This window comes from Myxine glutinosa, chromosome 1 (genome assembly GCF_964187855.1).
Source record: "Myxine glutinosa chromosome 1, kmMyxGlut1.1, whole genome shotgun sequence".
Lineage (NCBI taxonomy): Eukaryota > Metazoa > Chordata > Myxini > Myxiniformes > Myxinidae > Myxine > Myxine glutinosa.
In genome coordinates this window covers 156,985,385-157,012,690 of record NC_136261.1, presented here as the reverse complement: position 1 = coordinate 157,012,690, position 27,306 = coordinate 156,985,385, and the positions used below count along the sequence as shown (strand labels likewise).

General features: G+C 44.3%; 1 protein-coding gene and 1 pseudogene across 1 annotated transcript; one reads left to right on the top strand and one right to left on the bottom strand.

Moving 5' to 3' along the window:
• Positions 1-27,306, top strand: part of LOC137430846 (glutamate receptor ionotropic, NMDA 2A-like) — a 566,227-nt pseudogene that overhangs the window by 407,916 nt on the left and 131,005 nt on the right.
• On the bottom strand, positions 22,733-25,097 carry LOC137431080 (uncharacterized). Its single transcript, XM_068121971.2, has 3 exons — positions 24,715-25,097; positions 23,865-24,479; positions 22,733-23,726 (listed from the first exon to the last, which is right to left on the bottom strand). Exons 1-3 carry the CDS (start codon positions 25,081-25,083, stop codon positions 22,878-22,880), a joined length of 1,833 nt encoding a protein of 610 aa, XP_067978072.2. The 5' UTR covers positions 25,084-25,097; the 3' UTR covers positions 22,733-22,877.

Here is a 27,306-nt window from a genome sequence, read left to right as displayed (position 1 = left end):
ACTTTTTGAAATATCATGCTATGCAGTATATAGTTTTGGCCCTATCACTCAATGGTGAATGACATGAAAGAATTTTTTTAAATTCGCATCCGGATCCATATTCGAATCTCCACCAAAATCGAAATGATTCGACCTCGTACCACACCCTACCTGTCCACCACGTTTCGTCCGAATTCGTTCAGAACTTTTTGAGATATGGTGCTATTTATGTCGTTGTTGTTCCTGTCTCTCAATGGTGAATAATCACGTAAATAACTTTCAGATCTAGATCCGGATCTGGATCTTCACCAAAATCGAATCATTTCATCCTGGTCACATACCCAACCTGTCCAACGAATTTCGTCCGATTCCGTCCACAACTTTTTTCAATTTTCTCTTCACGAACAGACAGACAGTGGTGAAAACATAACCTCCATTCACCTTCGGTGGCTCGGGTAACTATATGAAAAGGATTGCGTAAAGGGAGGGAAAACATCAGGAGTCGAAACAGAATATGGCAGAGAAGTTGTGAGCTTGGAAGCAAAGATGCACTGCACATCCACTTGGCAAAATTGAAATTCAGTCACAATCAAATAACAGTCGGAATTCACAAGTCACAGTGGGAGGGTTATCAAATTAATCAAGATGAAGAACGGGGAAAATGGCAGAATTGCCATGGAGTAGCTGGCGTGGTCGAGGGCCATTGACAACTCCAAAAACCCATGTTTGAATTTTCATCACAAATTTTCGGTTGAAATACATCAAGCAGGTGAAAATGTGTTACCGACTATTCCATGTCATTTCATTTAATCATATTCGATGTTCGCAGCATAACCTTGTTTTGTTAGACACAGCAATCAGTCAACATGCTTGTTTAGAAACAGATGAGGAGATGCTATTCGGCGTCCCACATCGAGTGTTGAGATTAGCCCACATAAACAAATGAAGAAGTAAATAATTGTTTTTTTTCTTTTCTCTTCTCTCTCCTCTCTAATGGCTATAACAGCTCCACGTGGTCCCTCGTTCACCATTGGCAAGTGTGTTTGGCTGCTGTGGGCCCTGGTTTTTAACAACTCGGTTCCTGTAGAAAACCCACGCGGGACATCCAGCAAGATCATGGTGCTTGTGTGGGCCTTTTTCGCAGTCATTTTCCTAGCCAGCTACACAGCCAACCTGGCGGCTTTTATGATACAAGAAGAATACATCGACCAGGTCTCGGGCCTCAGCGATAAGAAGGTATGAGTTTGAGTTGCTTGACTCACGTTTTACATGTCTCCACGGATGTCATGGCCATATTTCTTTCAACAGACGCAGTTATTTATTGAGCCAAGTTGGCCTCAGACAGATGCTTACAAGAAGTAATGCCTGTCTTAGGGTTGTTGTTTTTTTGGGCTGGACGGATGTTGTTCTGTGTGATGCATCAGGGTTGTAAAAATTTAATTAGGAAAAAAAAATCCAGGTCAGACAACTTAGATTAGAGGCTAGCATGTGTTCCTCTAAGGCTAGGCCATCCTATCAGCCCACGAGTCCACTGAAGTACCGTAAAGTCTAATAATGTTGATGTTTCTTACACTTGTGGATTATTCGGTGGAAGGACCTTTTAAATGCCCTGCATACCAATCATAGTGTTATGTTGATAAGGACATCGGGGTGAATGCGAGATGAATGCTTGTTAGTCCCCTAACGGTTTCACCGGAAGGAACTATAAGTTTGCTCTCCATCTGTCCGTCTGTCCATATGTCTGTCCGTCTGTCCTTCCCACTTGTGGTTTTCCAGACTTTTTCCTCTTACCCTTAAACATATTGAACTGAAACTTGGTACATCGCCTTATTATGATAAGTTACAGAAACTGCAACTTATTCTGTAGCTTTGCATACCTAAAACAATTTGTCCAGCTGTATATGGCTCACAATTGCTAATAGTCAGGTTCACTATGTCAATAAATTATATTTCGTTCAAAATCATGGTAGATTAGCAAACCTATACATTTTTGGAAAGGTTATAGCATAAGGAAACTAAAAATCAATGTTTACATTTGGAGAGATACCTGTATGGCGGCCATTTTGGATTTTCAAAATGGCCACTGTAAAATACATATTTTGTTCTATTTCTGCCTCTAATTACCCTAAAAACTTTAAAAAATATACTAAACCTATATTTTCAGGGACAAGGAAGCTAATGAAAGTATCAAATTAGTGCTATGGGGAATGGTAAGACACGAATCAAAGGTTTTGAATTGCAAAATACTGTCTTTATATTCGTGATAAGTTGCATAATCAAATACATGTTATCATTTTGTACAGGCAGTTAATAACATCAAAATGTGTCACAATAATTCATATCACCAAACATACACAGGCAGTCAGCAAAATCATATATACACATGCAGTCAGTATAACTTCACATCTACACAGGCAGTCAATGACAAAATATACACAGGCAGTCAATGGCATCAAACATACACGATTACAGAATATGCCATTTAGAGTTCGTCATCACTGTCCTGTGTGTCGTATCCGACAATATAGTCCGCATCGTTTTCACAGTCCGTTCCACACAAGCAAAGGTCGGTCAAATTGATTGGCAAATCGAATTGGTCGAATGGTCGATCGAATCGAATTCGATGAATCGAATCGAATCGATCGAATTGGTCGAATGGTCGAATGGTCGATCGAAGCGATTGGTCGAATGGTCGAATTGGTCGAATGGAATTGGTCGAATTGGTCGAATCGAATTGGTCGGAATTGGCAAATGTAAACATTGATTTTCAGATTTTCCATGTAATAACGTTTCCAAAAATGTATAGGTTTGCTAATCTACCATGATTTTGAACGAAAAAACAGAGTGAACCTGACTATAAGTGTTTGGAACAAAAACATTAGTTTGGGACCAGTAGGGGACATGTAATTGCAAAGCAAGTGTCCCTCTTGTTGAGTTAAACTTTCATATTTAACTTAACAACTCCAAATGTACTATTTCCTGTGAACAACACCACAAATTTCTCAATGGATTTATGACTTACTTTGTCTGTGACTTTTCTTTCATTTGAGTGGTTATTTCACTATGTACATTACAAAGTTAAACACAAGTCTAATTACCAAAACAGAAAATACTCCATATGATTTGTTTTTTCAATTTGTCATCGCTTTATGTCAGATCACCATGGAGTTGTAAATACAACTTGATGAACTTCCAAGTATATTGTGTGAAGGTAGCCATGCTTTGCCTTTTCTGTACTTGCGGGCCCGTTGGTCCGTTGGACCAAATTTTCATTGTTCTGTATGGCCTTGTAGGTTAGCTTCCTGCTGCTGTAGTGCTTGAGCATAATTAGCTGGCTTTTCACCAAGCCCAGATGTGGTTGGGCCAGGGGGGAAGAAGGCGAGATAATTATACCTCCGTTTGTTAATATTGCCAAATTATACTACTATTATTATTGTTGTTAATATTATTGGTATTAATTAATATGTGCTTTGTTACAATGTTATAATTATTTTTATTTATTTTGTAATTAGAATGCCATGTCAGTGGAAGGACCTATTAAGCTGTTCTATATACACCTTAACATGGCATGCGTTTAAAACATGGGAATTTTTCTGGATTGTTTGTCATTAACTACCCTGATCAACTCAGGAAATCATGACGATAATTTCAGTTTATCACATTCCACATTAGAATACTCCAGTAGAACTCCACAATAAAACATGACACACACACACACACACACACACACACACACACACACACACACACACACACACACACACAAACAAACACACCTCCTGCATTTATAATAGATACAATGTCGAAGTTCATGGAGGAGCTATGAATATTCTCATTCATTAAAGCATTTACATCACATGCATTTTGTTTTTAAAGGAAGCCAATTGAAAATAAATACTTGAGAGTGATTGGATATGGTTAATTTTATACAAGTATTTTGAAGCATGAATTTAGTTTCCTTTTAACATAGTGTAATACATTTTCAGACATCTTCAATCACACAATTATTTTCCAGAACTTCCAGCAAGCATCACTACCATCTCACGTTATTCCTCATGCTTACTCTGGGCTTTTTATACCCACATTAACTCCACCTGACTCAACCTTTCCTACTTGCAGGTTACTGTGTGTCTTTATCTCTCTCTCTCTCTCTCTCTCTCTCTCTCTCTCTCTCTCTCTCTCTCTCTCGCTCGCAGTCGCGCCCCCTGCTGGCCGTTTCGTGTGTTGGGCGTGGCAAGATGGCGCGTGCTCGTGCTTGTGTGTTGTAGCTCCTGGCTCGTGTTGTTTTTCATCCTCTCCCCACCAACCTTTTTACCTTTCCCCTTCCTTTGGTTTTTTCCTTTTGTACTCTTGTCGTGTATGTTGACCTTTTTCCTCCCTTCCTGCTTCGTTACCACCTGTCCCTCGTTTTTTTCTCCTCCTTCGAGACAGAGAGAGGGAGAGCCAGCACGGTAAGGGTTTGTTTGAACCACGTTTTTTCCTAACGTGGTTTAAACCGTGCTTTCGTTTCTAGTTACTTAATATATATATATTTTTTTCTATTCTTTTTTTTTTGGGGATTATACAAATCTATTTGCTTTCACTTCGTTTCTCCTTTGACGATATGGCTAATAGGAGTAGCCAAAGGCCTGCCGATCGTGTTACCGATGAGGGTTTATCGCGTAAGCACGGGCTGTGCCTTGTCCCACCGGAGGGAGTTGAAATGGATGACATTTTGCTTGCGATTGGGGATTTGATCGACGTGAGTAACATTCGTGCCACGTCTCGTATGAATCACAAAATTGTGGTTTTTGTTTCGCAAATAAGTCTGGCCGATATTGTTGTGCAGAATGGTTTGACCTTGGGAAACGATCTGTTTGTTCCTGTGTCGTCCATGGACACGCCGGCAGTTAAAGTCATTCTGAGCAATGTTCCGCCTTTTCTCGGTAACGAGGAAATCCTACACAAGCTAGGTGAGTTTGGCACTGTCGTCTCTCGAATCATTAGGGTTCCTCTACGTACGAGAAACGGCAGGTTGAAGCACGTACAATCGTTGAGACGTTTTTGTTTTGTTGTTCTAAAAGACGCAGCGAAGCAGTTGAACACCTCCCACACCTTTAAAGTAGGCGAGCATGAATATAGAATCTTCATGGCGACCGAGACCTTGATCTGCTACGGATGTGGAGCACACGGACACACTAAGCAGTATTGCCCAGACGCCAAGAAGACGTACGCTACAGCAGCTGGGTCGGCCCCCCCTGTAACTGATGCAGTGCCCCCCGTTCATGAGCCTGGTGGAGTACAGACGCCCACACCAGAAGACCAGGGTGTGGAAAGTGGTGGCGGTGTTGCTGAGGTTAGTGCAGCAGGGGTGCACCCAGTCGATGAGGACAAGAGGCTGCAACCTCAAGAGAATATGGTCTTTGAGGAGGTATTGATGAAAGGCACCGAGGCTAAGAGGAACCTAAAACGTACCTTTTTGAGCGCCGAGGTGGAAGACAAAGGTAGCAAAGTGATACTCGTACAAACAAACAGTATCTCAGACTATCCTGATGATTCTCAGCAAGCTGGGCAGGGTGGTGACGAAACAGAGGAGAGTAGGACTTCACCCCTTGCTCTTGTTGAAGAAAATCAATGCAGCAGTATTGGTTGTGATGATGGCACCATTGTCCCTTGTGACAACGAGCAGTCCCAGGGCCTGAGTGACAACGGTTGTTGCTCACATCCGGTTGAAACGACCAAGGATGATGGTCCAAGCAGACCTATAATAGGCAGCAGTGGTGGCACAGATGTGCCCCTTGTGATGCAACAAGAAGACTGCAGTGGTGATGACACAGAAGGTGTGCCTGCTCCTGACACACAACAAAGGAGTTTCAACGTTGATGTGGTTAGGGAGCTGGATGAGGAAGCTCAAAGCCTTGTGTCTGTGAATGATCATCAGGGAGAAGAACAGATGGAAGCAACAAAGGAAAACGTCATCAGTTTCCTAAACGAGACGTTTAGGCAACGCTACGTTGTGATCAAAGACCATTTTCCCGATGTGAAAACTTTCATCAGGGCTGCAAGACCCCTCCTGCAAAGAAATGACCCAATGGAAATCTCGGAGGCCCAATTTCAGCGTCTTCGGAAAGCGGTCACAAAGGCGAATAAGGAATTGCAGGCGGAGGGTGAGTTACCTTTGTAAATGGCTTTGCGAAAGATATGTATCGCATCCCTGAATATCAATGGGGGTTGTACCCCCTTACGAAAAATTCAGACAATTCAGGCGATGGAGAGGGTGAAAGCCGACATCATCCTGATACAGGAGACTCATGCTACGAACACCCTGGTTGCTGAATGGGGAAAACTTTATCGAGGGCAGTGGTGGCTGAGTGGGTTTACCACACCCAAAGCTGGTGTTGCCATCGCCTTGAGTGATAGAATCCCTGCTCGGAAGATTGTCTTTAAGGAAATTTATAAGGGACATCTGATAGCGGTGGATTTCTATTGCAACACGCAAAGGATCATCATTGTGAACGTATATGCACCGAGTGAGCCCATGGAAAGAAGAGTGTTCTTTTCCACTCTGCATGACTTTGTAAAAGGACTGGATACAACCGCTTTCATCTGTGTTGCTGGTGATTTCAATTGCACTATCAATCCTTCCGTAGACAGGACCGGTCATGAACCCCATCCAGCTTCTATGAGGATTTTGGAGAACATCATCAAAAATCAGCATTTGAAAGATGTTTGGAGGTTGCAACACCCAACTTCACGGTGCTATACGTGGTGCAGATGCCATGATGGGAGGATATCAATGGCAAGGCTAGACAGATTCTACGTGAATAAGCCAATGCTAAATGTGATGGCCACAACCCAGATACTCCCAACTGGTTTCACAGACCATTACCTGGTTTCAATGGGTTTTAATTTGCCTCTGACCTCAGGGGGTAGTGCGTATTGATCACTTAATACCCACCTGCTGAATGATATGAGATTCAAAGAGGCTTTTCGAGCCGTGTGGGAAAGAATTCGGTCCTCCAAATTTGAACATGCTAACCTTCGACTGTGGTGGGACCTCGCAAAGGGTCAGGTCAAATCGTTCTGTCAACAATATAGTCTTTATGCCACTAAATTGCAAAATCTCTCGATTGATTCATTAAAGGCTGAAATTGCAGCCCTGGAGGAAAACATTAATACGGCTGGGAAAGACACTACAGGTGACCGGCTGCTATGGACTAAAAAGGCAATGTTGACTGAACTGGTACGGCAGCGAGCAATGGGCACCCTGGTACGCATGAGAATGAGTTATTTAACGTTGGATATGCCAAATAAGGCCTTGTTTGGTTTGGAGAACTCTGTTAAAAAATCACAACAGATTCATGGGCTACGTGCTGCTAATGGGCCAATAGTGACCTCCCAACAGGAGATTAAGTCTGTTTTGAAGGTTTTTTATACAAACTTGTACTCCCCCCAGAGCATAAGTAATGAGACCTTGCAGGAGCTGACTACCGGGCTTCCAAGACTTGAGGAAGACCAGCAACGCACATTGAACATGTCAGTTTCGGCTGCTGAACTTGAAACTGCTATGCGGAGCTTGAAGGATGGTAAAGCCTCTGGGATTGATGGTTTGCCCGGAGAGTTCTATAAGACTTTTTGGAAACTTGTGGGACCTGACCTGCTTGAGGTATTTGATGAATGCCTTCATGTTGGAGAGCTTCCCCTGTCCTGCAGAAGAGCAGTCATTTGCCTGTTGCCAAAGGCTGGGGACACTCAACTAGTCGAGAACTGGCGGCCTGTCTCATTGCTGTGTGCGGATTACAAGCTTTTGTCGAAGGCCTTAGCAAACCGTTTGGGAACTGTGATCAGCTCTATTGTGCACCCTGACCAGACCTACTGTGTACCAGGAAGGTCAATTTATGACAATATTTTTCTGATAAGGGATATTATTTCTTGTAATAAGTACGTGCGTGCCAGTTTTGGGTTGTTGTTTCTTGACCAAACAAAGGCTTTTGATCGTGTTGATCATACATATTTGTTTTCTGTTCTGGAGCGGATGGGTTTTGGCGAAACTTTCATTTCCTATGTCAAGCTGTTATACACTAACACCTTCTGCATGATGAAAGTAAACAACAGTTTATGTCCCCCTTTTCCTTTCCGTCGGGGTATCCGTCAAGGGTGTCCCCTTTCTGGACTTCTGTATATAATTGCCCTTGAACCACTCTTAGCATCCATCAGGCAGCGAATAACTCAGGATGTGGGAGCCGTTTTTGGTTCAAGATTTGTGGTCACAGCTTATGCTGATGATGTATGTGTTCTGATTAAGGGCCCAAGTAGTGTTGCTGCGGTGCAGCGTTGCTTTAAAGACTACTCTGCGGCCTCTTCCGCCAAAGTAAATTGGGGCAAGAGTGTAGCCTTATGGTGCGGTTCAGATAACCTTTCTTTAACACTGCCACCGTCACTCCCACATAATCTAGAGTGGAAAACAGATGGAGTCAAATATCTTGGTGTCTATCTCGGCAACCAGGAAGTAGAAACGAAGAACTGGGAAGGAATGATTGAACAAATTACACACCGGTTGAAACGATGGGAAGGACTGCTGCGATCTCTTTCTTATAAAGGCCGCTCTCTTGTTATAAATAACTTGATAGCAGCAAGATTATGGCATAAACTAATTGCCTTGCAGCCACCCAAGGAGTTGATACCAGCCATCCAGCGGGTCTTGGTTAATTTCTTTTGGAATGGATACCACTGGCTTCGGCCGCAAATACTGTACCATCCTCGGAAGGAGGGTGGACATGGAATTGTGGAGGTGTCCACCCGGCTTATGGCTTTTCGCCTACAGTCTGTGCAACGTCTGTTGTATGCTGAAGAGCTGCCCTGGCGCTCATTTGCGTTTTTCTTGTTGCAACAAGCGGGAGGCCTGTGTTATGATAGGCACTTGTTCCTGGTGAACCTTGACCGTGTCAGCTTAGTTTCAATCCCAACTTTTTATCAGGGTTTGCTGAGAGTTTGGAAAGGTTTTGGGGTTCATCGTTGCCTTGAGGCTTATAATTGCCGGATGTTTATCCAAGAGCCTATTTTCTATAACGGTTTTTTTCCATGCATTCCTCATAGTCCGACTTTGATTAGGAAATTTACTCAAGGAGGAATTGGCAAAGTTTGTGACCTGAGGGATACATCTGGGACAAAATGGATGTCTGCTGGCAGGGTGGCGGCCATTCTTGGTTTAAGATCCGTGCGTATTGTCAGCCAAATTATACGCATCGTCAAGAGGAAGTTTAAGGAGTTAAATATTGGCTGGGAAGGTATAAACAATGTCGAGGATGTTCGGCTGTCTTTCCCTGAAATTAAGGTGCTCCCAGCTCTCCAGTCGAATGGTGAACTTGTCTCTCCTTTTCATTTGGCAACAAAGGCTGGTATTCACAAGCTCCTTCGAGAAAACCAAGCATCACCCTTCTCCGGAGTAACAAGAGTGGCCTTGTGGTCCGAAAGGTTAGGGCCAGGGTCTCCTGCCACGCCACTGTGGCCTAATATGTACAAATTACCTATTTACGGGTTCCTCGCAGATATCCAGTGGAGACTAGCACATTGGGCTCTCCCTACGAACATCTTTGTTCATCACCTTGACAGCTCAGTGCCAGTAGCATGCCCCTTCTGTGTACAGAAGGAGGATCTCTTTCATGCCTATGTGAAATGCGAAAGACTAATACCTCTTTTCTTGATTCTCACACACCTTTTTGATCAGTTGTCTTTTCCTTTTACTTCACATTCTTTTATTTTTGGTGTATCTTTCAGACCCTCCTGCAAGGACTCTGGTGTCCTCCTAAACTTCTTAGCTGCTGTAGCAAAATACTCAATATATAAATCGAGGAAAATTAAAATTGATAATGGGCATGGGTTCGATGTTGTACCTATGTTTAAAGGGCTGGTGTCTGCAAGAATAAGGTTAGAGTTTGATTATTATGTGGCGAATGAAAATGTCAAACTCTTTGAATGCAAATGGTGTATCAATGAAGCCTTATGTGTTGTGAATGAATCGAATTTGTGCTTTTCTTTTTAACATTAAGAACTGTTGTTTTTTTCTATTTTTTTCTCTCCTGTAAAAATGTAACTTGACCTGGTGTGTTTTTTTGTGAAATAAATGGTGTTGCAAATTCAATTCAATTCTCTCTCTCTCTCTCTCTCTCTCTCTCTCTCTCTCTCTCTCTCTCTCTCTCTCTCTCTCTCTATCTCTCTCTCGCGCCCCCTGCTGGCCGTTTGTGGTGGGTGTGGCGTCATGGCGGCTGTGAGCAACTGCTCTGTGGTGTAGTGAGTTCTTTGTGAGTTTTTCTCCTCTCCTGCCCTCCCCTGCCCCCCCCCTCCCTCTCCTTTTCCATCCGTTGTGCTTCGGCATCGTGTTTCCATCCGTTCTGTACCCTTGTCTTCAAGAGAGAGAGGATTGAGAGCGAGCCCATTTTGGGTGCGGCCTACTGGCTTTGACGACGCTTTGTAAGCCTTTTTTGCGCTTATAATGCACGTTTATTATTTACTTTAGTTTGATTATTTAGGTTTGACACCTTCTTGTCCGGTTCGGACAAGGGGGGGGGGGGGGGGGGATTTCGCCGGTATGGCGAATACACGCTCTCGTTGCGAGGCGTTCGAGAAATTGACACGTAAGCATGCATTCGCATGTGTTCCGCCCGAAGGAGCTCCTACTGAGGACATTATCCTTGCCGTGGGATCCATCATAGGAGACGGTAATGTTCGTGCGGCGTCACGAATGAACCAAAAATTTGTTGTCTTCGTGTCAGAAGAAAAACTCGTCCATGACGTCGTTAGTACCGGTCTAACCATAAAAGGGGGCCATTACATTACGGTATCCCCTATGGATACGCCGGCGACCAAGATAACAATATCCAACGTCCCACCATTTGTGCCAGGCGAGAAACTCCTATCTGTTCTGTCTCGTTATGGAAAAATTGTTTCCCGAATCTCAATGATCCCGCTCGGGTGTCGCAGTGATCGTGTTAAACACGTGATGAGCTTTAGGAGGCAGGTGTACATGATCCTCCCGGATCGCGGAGCCGATACAGGTTTAAATATATCCTTTAAAGTATCGTTGGATGATCGAGAATACCACATGTATGCTTCCTCAGCCTCCTTAACTTGCTTTAATTGTGGAGAATTCGGACACGTTAAAAGATTCTGTCCTAGGGCCGCTTGTCCGAAGTGTGGTGAACCGGGACATAACGAAAGGGCTTGCAAAAAGGCCAATCCCTCCACCGCGCCTTGTGACACCCCGACCATGCTCGCTGACACCCGGACCGTATCTCCTGTTACCCCTACCGTACCTTCCGTCACCCGGACCGTATCTCCTGTCACCCCTACCGTACCTTCCGTCACCCGGACCGTACCCTCTGACACCCCGACCGCACCTTCGGACGCCCGGACCGTACCTTCTGACACCCTGACCGTACCTTCTGACACCCCGACCGTACCTTCCGTCACCCGGACCGTACCCTCTGACACCCCGACCGCACCTTCGGACGCCCGGACCGTACCTTCTGACACCCTGACCGTACCTTCTGACACCCCGACCGTACCTTCTGACACCCCGACCGTACCTTCTGACACCCCGACCGTACCTTCTGACACCCCGACTGAGTCGTCTGTCACACCGGTGCTTTTCGATTCCAATGTGACGACACCCACCGATGCGACTGACACAACTAGCATTGCCCCCTTTCCCGAACCCATGAACGAAGAATCCACAGTGTTTTCTAAAAAGCGAAGAGCACCAGCGCCAAGCAGTTTCGCTGGTGCTGCAAAGAAGGCGGTCATGGGCGGCACCATTTCCGGCGCACACGTGTCCGAGTGCCCCTCTGACATTCCCTCACTAACTGAGAACATGGATACCGTTGCCAATGACACCAGTGAGTCTCATTATGTAAATGAGCCAAAAAATAAAATTTGTACCTCTCACCTGGAAGTTTCCGAGTGCGAAACCTCCAGTGAAAGTATTACCATTTCCGAGCTGGGAAATGGTTTTCCGCCTGCCCCCCCTTTAAATACCGAGCAGACTAAGGATTCAATAAACGCTCCCACTGTACAAACGGGGCCAGCAAATCTGAGTTTGCCGGGATCTCAAACCCAAGCTCCGACCCCAGAAACAAATATCCACCAAAGTGTTAACGAGTGCCCTCGGGAACACCTTGAGAAACTTGTGAAGGTGCCCCCAGACAAGACCGCGGGGGCAGCGGGTAATACCCCAGATCCCGACGACATGTTATCTGACGTGTCTGAGTCCGAAGATGACATTGAGGCAACCGCGCTGTCACAAACAATGACAGGTCACTCGCAGGTATCCCCTCAACTCGTTCTTACCTTCCTTAACGAAACGTATCGTCACCGCAACATTGTCATTAAAGACAATTTCCCTGACTTGGCTGCATTCATGTGCACCGCAAAGTCAATAATCAAAGCGCGTGAGGATTTTGACCTGACGAAATCTCAACTCCACAGGTTAAGAAAGTTTGTTACCCGAGCAGGTGCAGAGTGTTCCCAAGCACAGGGCGATTTCATTACCACGGAATGAAAAACATTTCCTTTGCGACCTTAAACATGAATGGTGGGGGTGCAAGCCACCTCCGTCAGGCCCAAGTCAAAAACTTGTTTGACCGTAAAAAGGCAAATGTTCTTTTACTACAAGAGACCCACATCACACCTAACGTGGAACATGACTGGTGCCAAACTTTCAAAGGGCAATGCTATTTTAGCAATCTGTCAGCCTCATCTGCTGGGGTTGGGTTTTTTCTAAAGCCAGGCCTAGCTTTCGAGTCTTGTCATTTTCAGGAAGTCATAAAAGGCCGGCTTATTTCCCTCCAGCTTGCACATCAAAACTTCCGCTGTACCATTTTCAATGTGTACGCACCTAGTGAGAGCAGGGACCGAAAGGCCTTCTTCACTTCCATGGTAAACCACCTGAAATCAGTTGATCTCGATCAATGTGTGTGCATTGGTGGTGACTTTAATTGCACCTTTGACCCTCCGAAAGACAGAAACTCGGCAGAACCCCACCCCGAGTCCCATGCGGACCTATCCCGTTTCTTTAAGACGGCCGGTCTACTGGATGTTTGGCGATTGCACCACCCCAACACAGTCCAGTTTACCTGGTGTCGATGTGCCAATGGCCGGGTGTCTTCGGCAAGACTCGACCGCTGGTACATAAATGTACCCTTTAAGAACGTCGCGGCCTCGTCAGGTTGTTTTCCGTCATTGTTTTCAGACCACCATATGGTAACCTTAGATCTTTCTTTTCCTCGACCCACATGCAGAAATAGTTACTGGAAGTTTAACGTTAAACTTTTAGAGGACAGTTTATTTACAGACTCCTTTCATGATTTCTGGGCTGAAATGAGTACTAAAAAATCTTCTTTCTCCTCAATTAGCCTCTGGTGGGATAACCTAAAGGCCCAAATTCGAGTATTTTGTCAACAATTTAATTCGCACTGTACCAATGTAAAACATATCACGATGGCTTGCTTGGAAGCAGACATCTTAAGGTTAGAGAGCAAGTTGGCCAATGAGAGCAACCCAGTGAACTATCGGTTGCTACTCGAGAAGAAGGCCCAATTAAGGGATTTGATCCATGAAAAAGCAGCGGGCACACTAGTTCGGCTAAGAATACAAAATATAAAGGTTTCAGATACCCCAACTAAGGCTTTCTTTCACCTAGAAACTATAGAGAAACCAGCACGACTCATATCTTCGGTTTTGGACCCAGGGGGGAACATCCTAACAAATCCGAGTGATATAAGATTAAATATAATTGATTTCTTTTCTGAACTTTTCAAGGCCAAAACAGTTTCTCACGAAATGATGAATGTTTTGACCTCTCACCTTCCTTCCGTGGCTGAGGCCCAACGTCTGGAACTGGATGCTCCAATTACCCTTCCAGAGCTATCCGGTGCACTCGCTGAGATGGAGTCGGGAAAAGCCCCTGGCATCGATGGCCTACCGGCCGAATTTCTTTCGGCATTCTGGGACATTTTGGGCCCAGAGCTGCTCAATGTTCTGGATGCATCTCTTTTATCCGGAGAATTACCGCTCAGTTTTAGAAGAGCAGTACTCTGCCTGCTACCCAAGACTGGCGATCTCCGACACCTGTCAAACTGGCGTCCGATCTCGTTGTTGTGCACGGATTACAAACTGTTTTCCAAGGTCCTTGCGAACCGGTTGAAGACAGTTATCGGGGACCTGTTGTCACCTGATCAAAGTTGCGGCATCCCTGGCAGATCCATCTATGACAACATATTCCTAGTCAGAGATTTGTTAACTGGTAAATGTGTTAAAGAGGATTTTGGATTGGTGTTTCTTGACCTGGCAAAAGCCTTTGATAGCATTGATCATGAGTTTTTGTGTCATGTGTTACAAGCTTGCGGGCTTGGCACAAATTTTAGAGCCTACATAGCTTTGTTATATGCAAACATCTCCAGCCTGATCAAAGTTAACAACGAATTTTGCCCACCCATAAAGGTTCAGAGAGGGGTAAGGCAAGGTTGTCCACTTTCAGGTCTATTATTTGCCCTCGCCTTGGAGCCCCTCTTAATCGCCCTCAGAAAGGATATCCCTGGACTTGCCCTTTCTCCAGGACACCCACCTTTGACCCTGTCAGCTTATGCCGACGACCTGTGTGTCATTATAAAAAGAAAATGCGACAGTGACGCCATGGCAAAGTGTTTGTCGGACTTCAACCTTGCCTCATCATTAAGGTGTAATTGGGGGAAAAGCAAGGCTCTGTGGATCCCCTTTCCAAAAAACGACTTATCTATGCCACCGTTATTACCACCACCTCCCCTTCCTGCAGAACTAGTGTGGGCAAACGATGGCATCAAGTATTTGGGCGTCTTCCTCGGACCTCCTCAGTATGCCCAGAACAATTGGGACAGGATCATTGACCAGGTAGACGGGCGTTTGAGCCGATGGAAAAGAGCTCTACCCCACCTGTCCTATAAGGGTCGCGTGCTAGTTGTCAACAACCTCGTCACTACCCTTTTGTGGCACCGGTTCATCTGCCTGCAACCACCGGAGGTTTTGCTCCAAGCTATCCAGAGGAAACTGGTGGATTTTTTTTGGGGAGGCTACCACTGGCTTCGACCCAGCGCCATATGTTGTCCCTTGGCCGAGGGTGGTCATGGCCTAGTCGATGTGAAATTCCGCCTGTTGGCCTTCCGGCTCCGCTCCATCCAACGCTTGCTGTATGCAGAACACCTACCAGGAAAGCCCTTAGCCTGCTCCATTCTTCAACGAGCTGGGAGGCTCGGATACGGACAGGAACTTTTCCTGACCAACCTTCAACACACCGATACATCTCTGCTCCCAGTTTTTTATCAGAGCCTCTTGAATGCCTGGCAGGGCGTTTCGATAAGTCGCCAAACAGACTCGTATGGCACTAACATGTATGCACATGAGCCTTTATTTTTCAACCCACTTTTCCCCGATATCCCGAGGAGTCGCGACTTCTGCCAGCATTTTATAGCGGCCAACATCCTGAAAGTGTGTCATCTCCGACACGACTCTGGACAGGGATGGAAGCCTGCGAACGAGCTGGCGGACCTAACAGGTGTTCGGTCCAGGAGGCAAATCGAGAATATACTAAGAGCGGTGATCCGAAAGGGCCACCAGCTAGGCCTACATTGGACGCAGGACATAGAGGTCGAGCCCACAGTCCCAAAATTAGGGGTCACTTTTACCCCAAACGAGCTGCCCCCCATGAGCGCAGGGTCACCCCCCTTCCATGGCATGAGCAGCAAGAGTATCTATAGGTCTTGTGTGAAACTTCTTCTTGGGGACCCACCTCTAGCTGGGGTTACCCGGTGGAAAGGACTCTTGCCTCCCGGTCCCCCCTCTGAGCCTTTATGGGATACAATGTATGCTGGACTTATTTCTAAAAGAACAGGTGACCTTCAGTGGCGTTTGGCCCACTGGATTGTTCCTTCCAATGCTGTCATCCGTTTTTTTTCCCCCATTTCCGGCTGTTGCCCCTTTTGTCCGGCGAGGGAAGATTTGCTTCATGCTTTCATTAATTGTGAAAGACTTTCTCCTTTGTTTCATTGGTTAAATTTTATTTCCCATAGATTGCAGGTTACCTTTTCCTTGAAAGCTTACATCTTTGGCTTTCCTCCCAAAAAGGGAACCACATCCATTGTATTCGGGTTCCTAACCGCTACTGCTAAACTGGCCGTATACCTGTCGCGGAAGGCGAAGCTGGGCGGCAGACCCATGCAGGAATGCAGTATCATGGTGTTCTTTAGTTCATTGGTGTCAGCAAGGCTCAAGCTTGAATTTGGCTGTGTCCAAACGGCAAACGACCTTGCTAATTTTGTTGCGACTTGGTGTGTTGGAGGGATTTGTGAAGTCCAGGAAAACAAATTGTTAATCTCCGTATAATACAGTGCGGGTGTTTCTTATCGTGTGCTGTTTTTTTCTGGCATTTGCACCTTTCTGTTGCTGGGTTTGCAGTGCACCGTTTGTTTTTTTCCTTTCGGGATTGCTATGATTTTACTGATTGCCCTGATTGATTGCTTTTGGTGGTATTCTTGTTTTATACTTTTATAATAAAAAGAGCTTAAAAGTCAAAGTCTCTCTCTCTCTCTCTCTCTCTCTCTCTCTCTCTCTCTCTCTCTCTCTCTCTCTCTCTCTCTCTCTCTCTCTTCTCTCTCTTTCTCTCTTCTCTCTTTCTCTCTTTCTCTCTTTCTCTCTTTCTCACTCTTTCTCTCTTTCTCTCTTTCTCTCTTTCTTACTCTTTCTCTCTTTCTCTCTTTCTCTCTTTCTCTCTTTCTCTCTTTCTCTCTCTCACTCTTTCTCTCTTTCTCTCTTTCTCTCTTTCTCTCTCTCACTCTTTCTCTCTTTCTCTCTTTCTCTCTCTCACTCTTTCTCTCTTTCTCTCTTTCTCTCTCTCTCTATCTCTCTCTCTCTTCACTCTTTCTCTCTTTCTCTCTTTCTCTCTTTCTCTCTTTCTCTCTTTCTCTCTTTCTCTCTCTCTCTCTCTCTCTCTTTCTCTCTTTCACTCTCTCTCTTTCTCTCTCTCACTCTTTCTCTCTTTCTCTCTTTCTCTCTTTCTCTCTCTCACTCTTTCTCTCTTTTCTCTCTCTCACTCTTTCTCTCTTTCTCTCTCTTCTCTCTTTCTCTCTCTCTCTCACTCTTTCTCTCTTTCTCTCTTTCTCTCACTCTTCTCTCACTCTTTCTCTCTTTCTCTTCTTTCTCTCTCTCTCTCTCTCACTCTTTCTCTCTTTCTCTCTTTCTCTCACTTCGTCTTTCTCTCTTTCTCTCCTTTCTCTCTCTCACTCTCTCTCTCTCTCTCACACTCTCTCTCTCTCACTCTCTCTCTCACTCTCACTCTCTCACTCTCTCTCTCACTCTCTCTCACTCTCTCTCTCACTCTCTCTCTCTCTCACTCTCTCACTCTCTCTCTCACTCTCTCTCTCTCACTCACTCTCTCTCTCTGTCATGGCCCTGACTTTGTGCAGGTGGGGGTACATCATCCTGGATGTGGGGGATCGCCATATATATGGTCGCCATTGTTGTCACAGGACAAATCTGTGAAGCCTGGTGTTGGCTTAGCGGTGGTTAGGGTGCCGGCTTGGGATCCTAGGATCCTGGGTTTGAATCCCAGTCAATGGCTGAATTAACGCCAGGGGGGGTTAACTCAGCCTGTCATCCTTCCGAGGTTGGCAAATTGAGTACCAGTTCACTGGCAATTCACTGTGTCGCAAGGGGCGACTGACAGGGTTGGCGGCAGGAAGGGCATCCGGCCATAAAACATTGCTTCAAAAAGGGGACGACGGTGCCCGAAAAAGGCCAACCCACACTCTGCGGGGAAAAATGGCCTCTAAAGGCGGTTCCTATTCCATCATATATACCTCGAAAATATGTTTAATTCTTGAAAAAACAGAAAATGTCTTGTCTGAGCTTCGACCATTCATTGACGACAGGCCCAGACTGCATCGGTGCCCGTGTTCTCAAATCCTGTTCTGCTGTGCATGCTTCTCCTTTATCTGCTCCCCTAAGCCTTTCCTACACCTTTAGATACCTACTGTGTATCTGGAATCCTTCAACATCACTCCTATTTTGGTCAAACAAGAAGACATAGAAGAAGGGTATAAATTAACAGATCCTCTTAACTAGAGTCCATTTAGCTGCTCACTTCCAATTATCAGCAAAACCATATAATCCATTATTACTGCCAAGTTTTTTCCTATTTTGTAGCAACCTAATCTCTGACCATCAGTTTGGATTATATTATGGTCAGTCAACGATGGACCACATTGGCCCTAAATCTCATATTGGCCCTGACCCCATAAGAGGTCATAAGAGGTCAGGACCATTCCCCTTCACATACATGCAGCATTAGATGAAGTCTGGCAGCCTGCCTTGCTTGCCATGATCTCTGATTGTGGTATACGAGGCCTCCTTCCTTCCTGGATTTCGGACTAACTGTACTCACACAGTCAACACTGCTACCAATGGAGCATTCTCTCCTCTAACTCTGGAGGCAAATGCACCTCAACGTAGTCTTGGGCTCAGTCGTTTCCCTTATCTACATTAATAACCAATCCGATGCCATGGGAAACCCTCTCTTTCTTTTCTTTCCAGAAGACTACACAGTGTGAAGACTACACAATAACCTCATCCCACTGCTATGCAGACTATATCTGTGTCACTCTCTGCTGATCTGGAATTGATTTGATGGTGTTCTGATAAAATAAACATTGCTTTCAATGTGCCTTTTTTCAGAGCATTGCTGCTTCCTTGCTTGATGCTCAGCATTAAAAACGATAGAGCATGGAAAAACAACCATAGATGGGCAAACATTGCACAGGCTTGATGGGCCTAATGGTTTCCTCCTGTATTAAAGTTCCTTGTAAGATATCTCATATTTATAATGCTGGCAAATCTTACAATCTCACCAAGTCGCTCCAAAGGGATCATCAAATTAACCCACTTATCTAATTATTCCATGGTCATTGGTCAACCACTGTAAAAGGTTCACTCTGGTCTGTATCTCTTCCAGCATAAAATCTGTCTGTCCTGTATTTTGTGGAATCTAAAGCTCTAAACATTATTGCCATCTCCTGCAATGAGGGTTAACAGCTCTAACACCGCAAACAGGTTAATGGCCACTGTTGTTTTTGTTTTTACTACCTTTCCTCTCGTCTGGCTCCCTTTGGTGTTGAAGCCCTCCACCCCTCCAAAGCTCCTCCTGGAAGTGTGGTTGACCATCTTGAAATTGCCATTCCTTCGTTTATATGCTGAAAATTATGTTAAGAAGACTATTTGACTTGCTGGTTTTACATTAGAAATGGCAGGTTAAAAGTGTGCTAAAAAGCAGAACCAAGACACACAAATAGAGAATGCGTGAAAGGCCTCCTCAGCATTCATACATAATTTCGAAAGTCCCGTATTGCGAGGTCTTTAGGGGGTGCGACACATGGTTGTTGAGAAGGGGAGATGGAAAAGTGTGAAATATTCTGGAGTCTTAGAAAAAAATACAAGAGAAAGTTAGAAATTGGAAAGTGTTTTTTCAAGCCTAAGTAAGGGCCTCAGCCCTCAAGACCTCAAGCCTAAGCCTGCACATGAAGTTTATGTTTGCGCAATATGCATGAACCACCTTTGGAGGCCATTTTCCCCGCAGAGCAGGGGTTGGCCTTTTTCGGGCACCACGGTCCCCTTTTTGAAGCAATGTTTTACGGCTGGATGCCCTTCCTACCGCCAACCCTGTTAGTCGCCTCTTGCTACACACACAAATTACCAGTGGGCTGGTACTCAATTTGCCGATCTCGGAAGGATGACAGGCTGAGTCAACCCGCTGGCGTTAATTCGGCGATCGACCGGGATTCGAACCCAGGATTCTAGGATCCCAAGCCGGCACCCTAACCGCTAAACCAACATCAGGGTGCTCAATATGCATATGGTACCAAAATTGAAAACTACAAGAATTACTGATACTCATACCTCAATACTGGACTACCTCAATACAGCAATATGACTGCAAATATTGCAGGACATTGAGCTTCAGGAAAATGAGGTTGAAATATGTCAACTTCTCTGATTGTATAATGACAGGCTTTGTGTTTCTTGGTGTTGTTCATATTTGGTTATAGTTTAATGTAATGAAACAGTTATCAGTCTTATGATTTATATTTAATACCTTGTCTCTCGTGGCCAGTCTGCATCCATTCGCATATCCCCTGCAACATCTCCATAGATTGAATTTTGCTCCACAAACTCGTTCTTATAAAGAAAATCTGGGCTGGAAATCTTGAGTGTAGTGTCGCATGCCTTGCATTATGGAGCATCAATGCTGACGTCAGAGCGATAATTTCATCAGATCGATAATTCGATAATCGAGAATCGATCGATAATCGTCAGAGCGATAATTTCATGCCGTTAACAAACCATCACCATCGTGTTGTATATTCAGTGGTCATTGTGTACAATATATTTTATATTGATCCATTGTTAAGTATGTTAATCAATCAACAATTGTAAGGAAAGCAAGATGTCTACATTGTATGCTATTAGCTTGTCCTTGGAAAAAGGCTTAGCGACCGAGGTCTCACATGTCGGCCTGCGTAGACACCATGATCTATGGAGGAAATAATGTGCTGAGGTCACCTTGAGTGCTGTGATGTGATATAATAATCGAGAAAATGGTCGCAGCAAACTTAAATATCAGAACCGGTGGAACCGTGCGAATACGTTAATGAAGACAATGCACAAGTCAAACACTATCGCCATTTTATCAATACAGTACATTTCAGGAAGCTGAGCAGAAAAACCAAATTGAGATTTGTCTTTGGAATATTGATATTTAATTGGTAGTATCTGGCCTATCACATTCATCCATTAGTTAATTTAAGCTGCAAGTGTTTCATTGATCAGCCAGGTATTTATGGTGGCTGGAAATGCATCAGTAGTATGTTACTGACTTCTGAACAGTAAGGATGATCCTAATTAAGCACTTTTATGCTTCGACATTTTCAAAACTCAATGTGTTAACGCGTTCGTTATTTTAAGTTTCTCAATCGTTATAATTGTCACGAGAATGCGATGGTCCTTTGATGGATCGATCAACATGTCAGGCGAGAGTCTTCCAACCATTGTTCATTCAGCAAACTAAATGCAGCAGAGCACATAAAGCAACTCGGAACCGTCTTACCTTCTTCTCTACTTCCCACTTACAGCGGCCTGTAAAAGTATACACCCCCTCCAAAGTTTTCACATTTTGATGCCACATGAGCTTATTTCATGATGCTTTCAAATCAAACTTAATATATCGAGTCTTCACAAACTACTCCAAAGTGTTAAAGTTTAAAAAATAGGTCATATGTGAATGAATGTGAATTTTTTTTAAATGTGAATGTCATATTAACAGAGAAAATCAGTTGATCCTCAGTTGTATAAGTATTCAACACCTTTGCCTAATTAACCCTAAATCACTTCAGGAGCAAATTATTTCTTAGAAATGTTACAATATAAGTATAATGGGTTACACCTGTATGTAATCAGTGGTTTAACTTAAAAATTAAGCTCCCCCACTTATCTAAGGAGTTTTAAGGTGCAACTCACTTGATCAACCAACAAAGCAAACATTAAGACCAAGGAGCTTTCCAAAGAAGTCAGACATAAAGTGGTGAAGAAGCACCGTTCAGGAGAGGGTTATATGAATATTTCAGTCAATCATTAGGTCTGAGTATGGTGAAACCCATTATCAAGAAGTGGAAGATGTATCATACCACCCAGACTATACCCAGATCAGGGTGCCCATCCAAACTCAGCAGCCGGGCAATCAGTAATCTGGTTTGGGATGTCACTGTAAATCCAGCAATGACTTTGAAAGATGGGCAAGACTCTATGTTCGAGATTGGGATCAGTGTTCATCAATCAACAATATCCCATTCCCTTCACAAAGCTGGCATTTATGGACAGGTGGTAAGAAATAATCTATTACTGAAAAAGACGCATGTAAAAGCTCTGATGGAGTTTGCAAAAAAGCATCTTGATGATACTGCAGGCATGTGGAGAAACGTTTTGTAGTCAGATGAGACAAAAATTAAACTTTTTGGTCTAACTTCAAAGCGTTCTATCTTGCACAGGACTAACACTGCACATCACGGTGTCAACACCAACCCTACTGTCAAGCATGGTGTTTGGCAGCATCATGTTATGTGGCTGATTTTGATCAACAGGGACTGGAAAGCTTATTTGGTTAAAAAGGGACAATGGTCAGTGGGGATCTTTCAGTGATGATGTTGACGATGTTTGGATAGAAGGGACATCAATTTTTTGCAACCAGAGTACAGGATCCTTGATGAAAACCTGCTTGAGTCAGCCATGAATCTGATACTGGGTAGGAGATTTACATTTCAGAATGGAGAATGATCCGAAGCACAAATAGTCTAGTAGGAAGACTAGGTCCCCCTGCACCCCCCGGAGATATACTTCTAATCAGTGTTTCTAGATTGGACAAAATGTGTAGAAAATGACTAGCTATGGCCCCAAGCTGAAAAAATGTCCCACATACCATTTTTATGCAAATTACTGCTGCCATTATCAAAAAAACGATTTTTGACATATCTCAGCCAATATTGCAGATAATTGAAAAATGAAGGTGTCTAGACCCATGTTTTGAAGGGCATAGATCATGATAGAACTATTCATAACATGATTACATGTGTCTATGGTATACTAGTATGCTAATTAGTGCTTTATTTACAAAATAATCACAGTTTTACGAAATAATAGACTCATATTAAGGTCCGTCTACACAGACGTTAACACAAAGTTTTATTTTTCTAAATATTACAACTGTCAAAATAGTCCTAGCACTCAATGTGACCACTCTTCTCTTGCTTGTTTTAGATAAACATCATTAGCATTAGTGATTCTACACTGAGTCAGTCATCATCATTTTCATCGAAATCGTCAGAGTCAAACTCTTCTTCTCCTTCCTCTTCCTCCTCCTCTTCGTGCTCTCCTGTGTTCAGAAGATCCACCAGTGAGGTTGGTAGGATGGGACCACTGGACCACATTGGTTTCAACAGTCCTTCATCAGTCCTTATCCATCCTTGCTCCTCATAAGGTTTTGGCTTTTCGATGATAGGTTGATCGGCTCTTTTGTACAATGCTACGCGGTGGTTCACACGCTGGATGTGCGGCTTCAGGGCAGACTGGCATGGAGGAAGGCGAGCCAGATCAACCTTGGACTTGGATGTGAGGGTCTTGTCCTCTCCCACCATTTTTCGTAGCAGCTTGGCACGGACAATGTCCACTGATGACTCGCGACTCTGGCCGTACATCACACAGGTGAATTTTTCTAACTGCCTCTCCACCTCAGGGTTGGCATCCCAGTTGTCACCCAGTTCACCGAATGCCCTGTGAAACCTGGGATTCTTCTCCAGCTTTTTCAAGGGCCCGACTTTTCCCTTCCCTTTGAAGGCACTGGTGCAGTCTTCTCCGCTGAACACATAGTACCCCAGGAGAGTGGCACAGTAGTCCTCTCCCAGGGATTCTGCCAGCTCAGAGACGTTGACAAGTTGGCGATGCTTCCCTGACCCTGTATCCAGGTACACCGTCAGCTTGATGTTGTGGGCATGGTGGAGCAGGATCAGGAGGATGTCTGTGTCCGGTGTTCTGACTACAGCGTTCTTGTATCCGATGGTAGCAGCATGATGGAGGTACAGAACCACCCTGGTATCAGTCTCTTCCTGGTTGCTGTAGATCGTGGGGAGTTCACGTACCTCGACCTGAAACACAAAAAGGCACCGCATTTCAATCACCAGTCACTGCCAGTTTCAGATCTAGACAAACATCACAGGTAATCACCTTTTTTTCAGGAAAAATTACAAATTGAATCGCCATTCACGAAGGGCTTTCAATTTTACCTTGCCATTCGTTGAGGCAAGTTGGTGGGCCTTCCCCTCCACGATCAGCACAGCCATCTCTGTTCTCTCCAGCCTGGTAGCTGCCTCTTGTCCACTCCACACTTTCAGAAGAAGCTGGCACATCTGCTTTTTGTTGTCGTCATTTGCAAGGAACATTTTGAAGTCATATGGCTTCCTGGTTGCTGGTCCAGCCAGAATGATCTTCTCTGAGCTGCCCCGCCTCAGCCTTTCCTGCGCTTTGATTGACTCAGGATGGTAACTGTCAGTGGAGAACAGAAAGTGCTGCTTGGCCACCATCTGATCAAGCACCTGCAAGCATATCTCACCACATGTTGGGGGAAGGTTGGCAAGGGTATGCAGCAGCGCCATTCCATCCTGGATGAACAGGGCATCCTTGGGGTATTGCAGATCTTGTGGTGTGGTGTCCTCTAAAAGGTAGTGCAGAATGGAGGCTTTGTTGGTTTTGCAGAAGAACCCATCTGGTGTCCCAAGGCTAGGAGGCACTGGCATCAGGCAGTACTTCATGAGTTCTCCCAGGTCTAATGGCTCATCTTGACTCTGAGACTTGACAAGGAGCAGGAATGCAAGGTTGCTTTGCTCCTGATACTGGATGACCTGGAATGATAAATGGTGATTGGTTGATATGTACTACAGGAAGGACTACAGGTGAAAATTATTCATGTGCTATAAATTGGCATATTTACAATCTTTACATTGTTCATTGATGTGCACTGTCTTTAATAAACAAATTTGGAGTTCAATCTTGTATCTCAATATAGCATGTACAGGACGCCATTTAAAAATACAACATAAAATACAAAAGCACTTGGGTATTGGATTACATCCTTACCTTGCCCTGTGAGGATGTTAGTGTGATCTTCTTGTTACTAGCCTCCATGGTCTTGAGTTTCTTTCTCTTGATTGGGTTGAAGAAGCTCTCAGGTTCTCCGCTTTCCAGGCGCCTGATGAAGTCAGCTTTCGCAGCTTTCCCCACAGCTTCTGCTTGTAACACATCCATCTCAACATCCATGGGGACGGGAGCACCAGAGGCCAGGCAGTAGAGTTTGTCCTTATCAATGATGGTGAACGGATTGGTGAAGTTCTTGATAGTAGTTAGGGTTCGCTGAACGGCCTCCTCGCCTTTTCTGATCTCTGCCTTCTCTAGTTCACGATGTCTCCCTGCTCTTGGGCAGTCTGGGTCATCGATGAGATCCACCATCTCAAGGGTCTTTTCATAGACAACATTTTGGTTCTTGTTTGTGCTTCCGAGTGTGAATGCTCGTGCGAGAGCATTGGAAACTGTTATGTTTGAGCTGTGCACAAGCCAGAAAGAAATGACATCACATTTGTCATGATCAACCTTCGTGAAGTGGATATGCTCCTTGATTGGGTCATTCTGTAGGCGTTTCAGTAGTTTCTCTGACCGATAATTTGAGTTCTCATATCCATTCAGTTTCAGTTCCTCGACATAGAGCAAGCGCAAGGAAGAAAGCTGTAGAACTTTATTCTGCTGGATGACCTGGGTTTGAATGTGTTCCAGTACTGAGTTGAATGCCTTTTCATGGGCGGCTGACATGCAAGCCTGCTCCTTTGGTGCTTCGGCTCTGTGAATCGCACGCTCATAGTTGTAGAATGCTGTGCGGAAAGCTTTAAAACATGACGGATGGTGTTTGGCCTCACATGCAAAGAGGTCTTTGTTTTTCACCTTTCGATGGAGTCGATAGAGACCCATTTTCTCAGCCCGTGTTTCGATTTGCTCCCATGCATTTTCTTTGTTTTTAAAGGATGGGAAGGTTGTAGGCCTCTCAGTATTGCGATGAGCATCTTTGGTCTCAACTTTCTCACAAAATATACACTCTGGCGGGAAGATGGGTTCAGCAGAACCTCCTGGTTTACGAGGAGAGTGATGCCATGATGAGGTTGATGGCCCTGGTTCTGTATCATCTCCCAGACGATGAAAGTGGCGGACAAAGTGCTTATAACACTTGCTGTGATATCCTACTCTTTCTAGGTCATCAGGAAGAGTTGCCGGGATCTGATCACATACTGATTGCATACGACATGGGGAGTCATGCGGTTGGTTGAGACGTCTATCCCGGATCTTTTGAAGCAGTTGCAGTTTTTCTGAAGCAGATCCTTTAATTTTACGGAGGGGCGTGAAATCCCCATGATCAGACATGGATGGTACATGAAGGATGCATGTAGGAGGAGAGCTTTGGGCTGCAGGTTCTACACTCCGTTTTCTTTTGGGCATGCTTGCTGTCGATGTCTACCATCACTGTTAAATGACAAATAAGAAATCACGAATGATGTTAAAAGTGCCTGTGAAAGGAGGCTCTGAGTTTTCAGTGAGGTAACAGAGGTTCTGAGTCATGTTCTACACTAGGGTACTTTTTAGCTGACTAAACCATGTTTAGTGGCATCAAAAGTGCTAATAGCTAAAACATCTAAATTCTTCCACACTAACGTTAGCTATCTAGGCCAATGAAACATTGTGCTAAGTTACTGTAGCTAGCTCAGCTGTCGTGCCTCTTTCTGGTTCAATTCATATACAGAAGTCAACAGATATGTCTCATGTTTGGCATTAACAAAAGTTTAAGTTACACCGACATTAGGAACATACTGTACATAGATGAGGCTAGCTTTAACGTTAGCTAACATGGTGCTAGCTGGCTCAGCTGTTATTCTGCCTGTTTATGATTTCATGCAGAAACTGAAGTCAAGAGTGTGAGTAACATTATAGTTAGCATCTTACCTGGCTAGATTGGAGGATGAATACCAAGAACAACACACAGATGGAATGGAAGACTGAACTTTCAACTGAGGTATTCAATAACATCAACGTTACCAATTGATACGAGCGCGCGACATTACCAATTGATACGAGCGCGCGAGCGCGCATGTTACATGGATGGAAATGTAAAATGGCAGCTATAGCAGCACTAATTTGGATCTCTAGTCTGTCATTTCTGCACTGTGATTGGATAACATAAAAAAATATGTTTGGGAGTTAACAGCAGGAGTTGGTAGATTTTACGTGGGCTGGGTGAGAAACCTTTAAATAAGCAAGTGAAAATCTCTCGCAATACAAAGTCAATGGTGGGAAGAAAAGTTGAGTGGTACCAATGTTACTGCCAATGTCCCGCCCCTATGCAAGACTCAGGAGCATCTTGTTGACATTTAACCTTGAAAATACCTGGGTTTAGACCCCTTATGTACCATGTTAAGTTATCTGCAGTATTAACGTATCCTTATCATTTGTAAAACTGATTATTTTGTAATTACAGCATTAATATGCATACTAGTATACCATAGACACATGTAATCATGTTATGAATAGTTCTATCATGATCTATGCCCTTCAAAACATGGGTCTAGACACCTTCATTTTTCAATTATCTGCAATATTGGCTGAGATATGTCAAAAATCGTTTTTTTGATA

Bases quoted from the DNA above. Each gene is read 5' to 3' on its own strand.
- LOC137431080 (XM_068121971.2), bottom strand. From the start codon at position 25,083: ATGGTGGATCTCATCGATGACCCAGACTGCCCAAGAGCAGGGAGACAT. The intron at 24,480-24,714 runs GTAAGGATGTAA...TTATCATTCCAG, and splicing joins TAACATCCTCACAGGGCAAG to GTCATCCAGTATCAGGAGCA. The intron at 23,727-23,864 runs GTAAAATTGAAA...TTTGTGTTTCAG, and splicing joins TTGCCTCAACGAATGGCAAG to GTCGAGGTACGTGAACTCCC.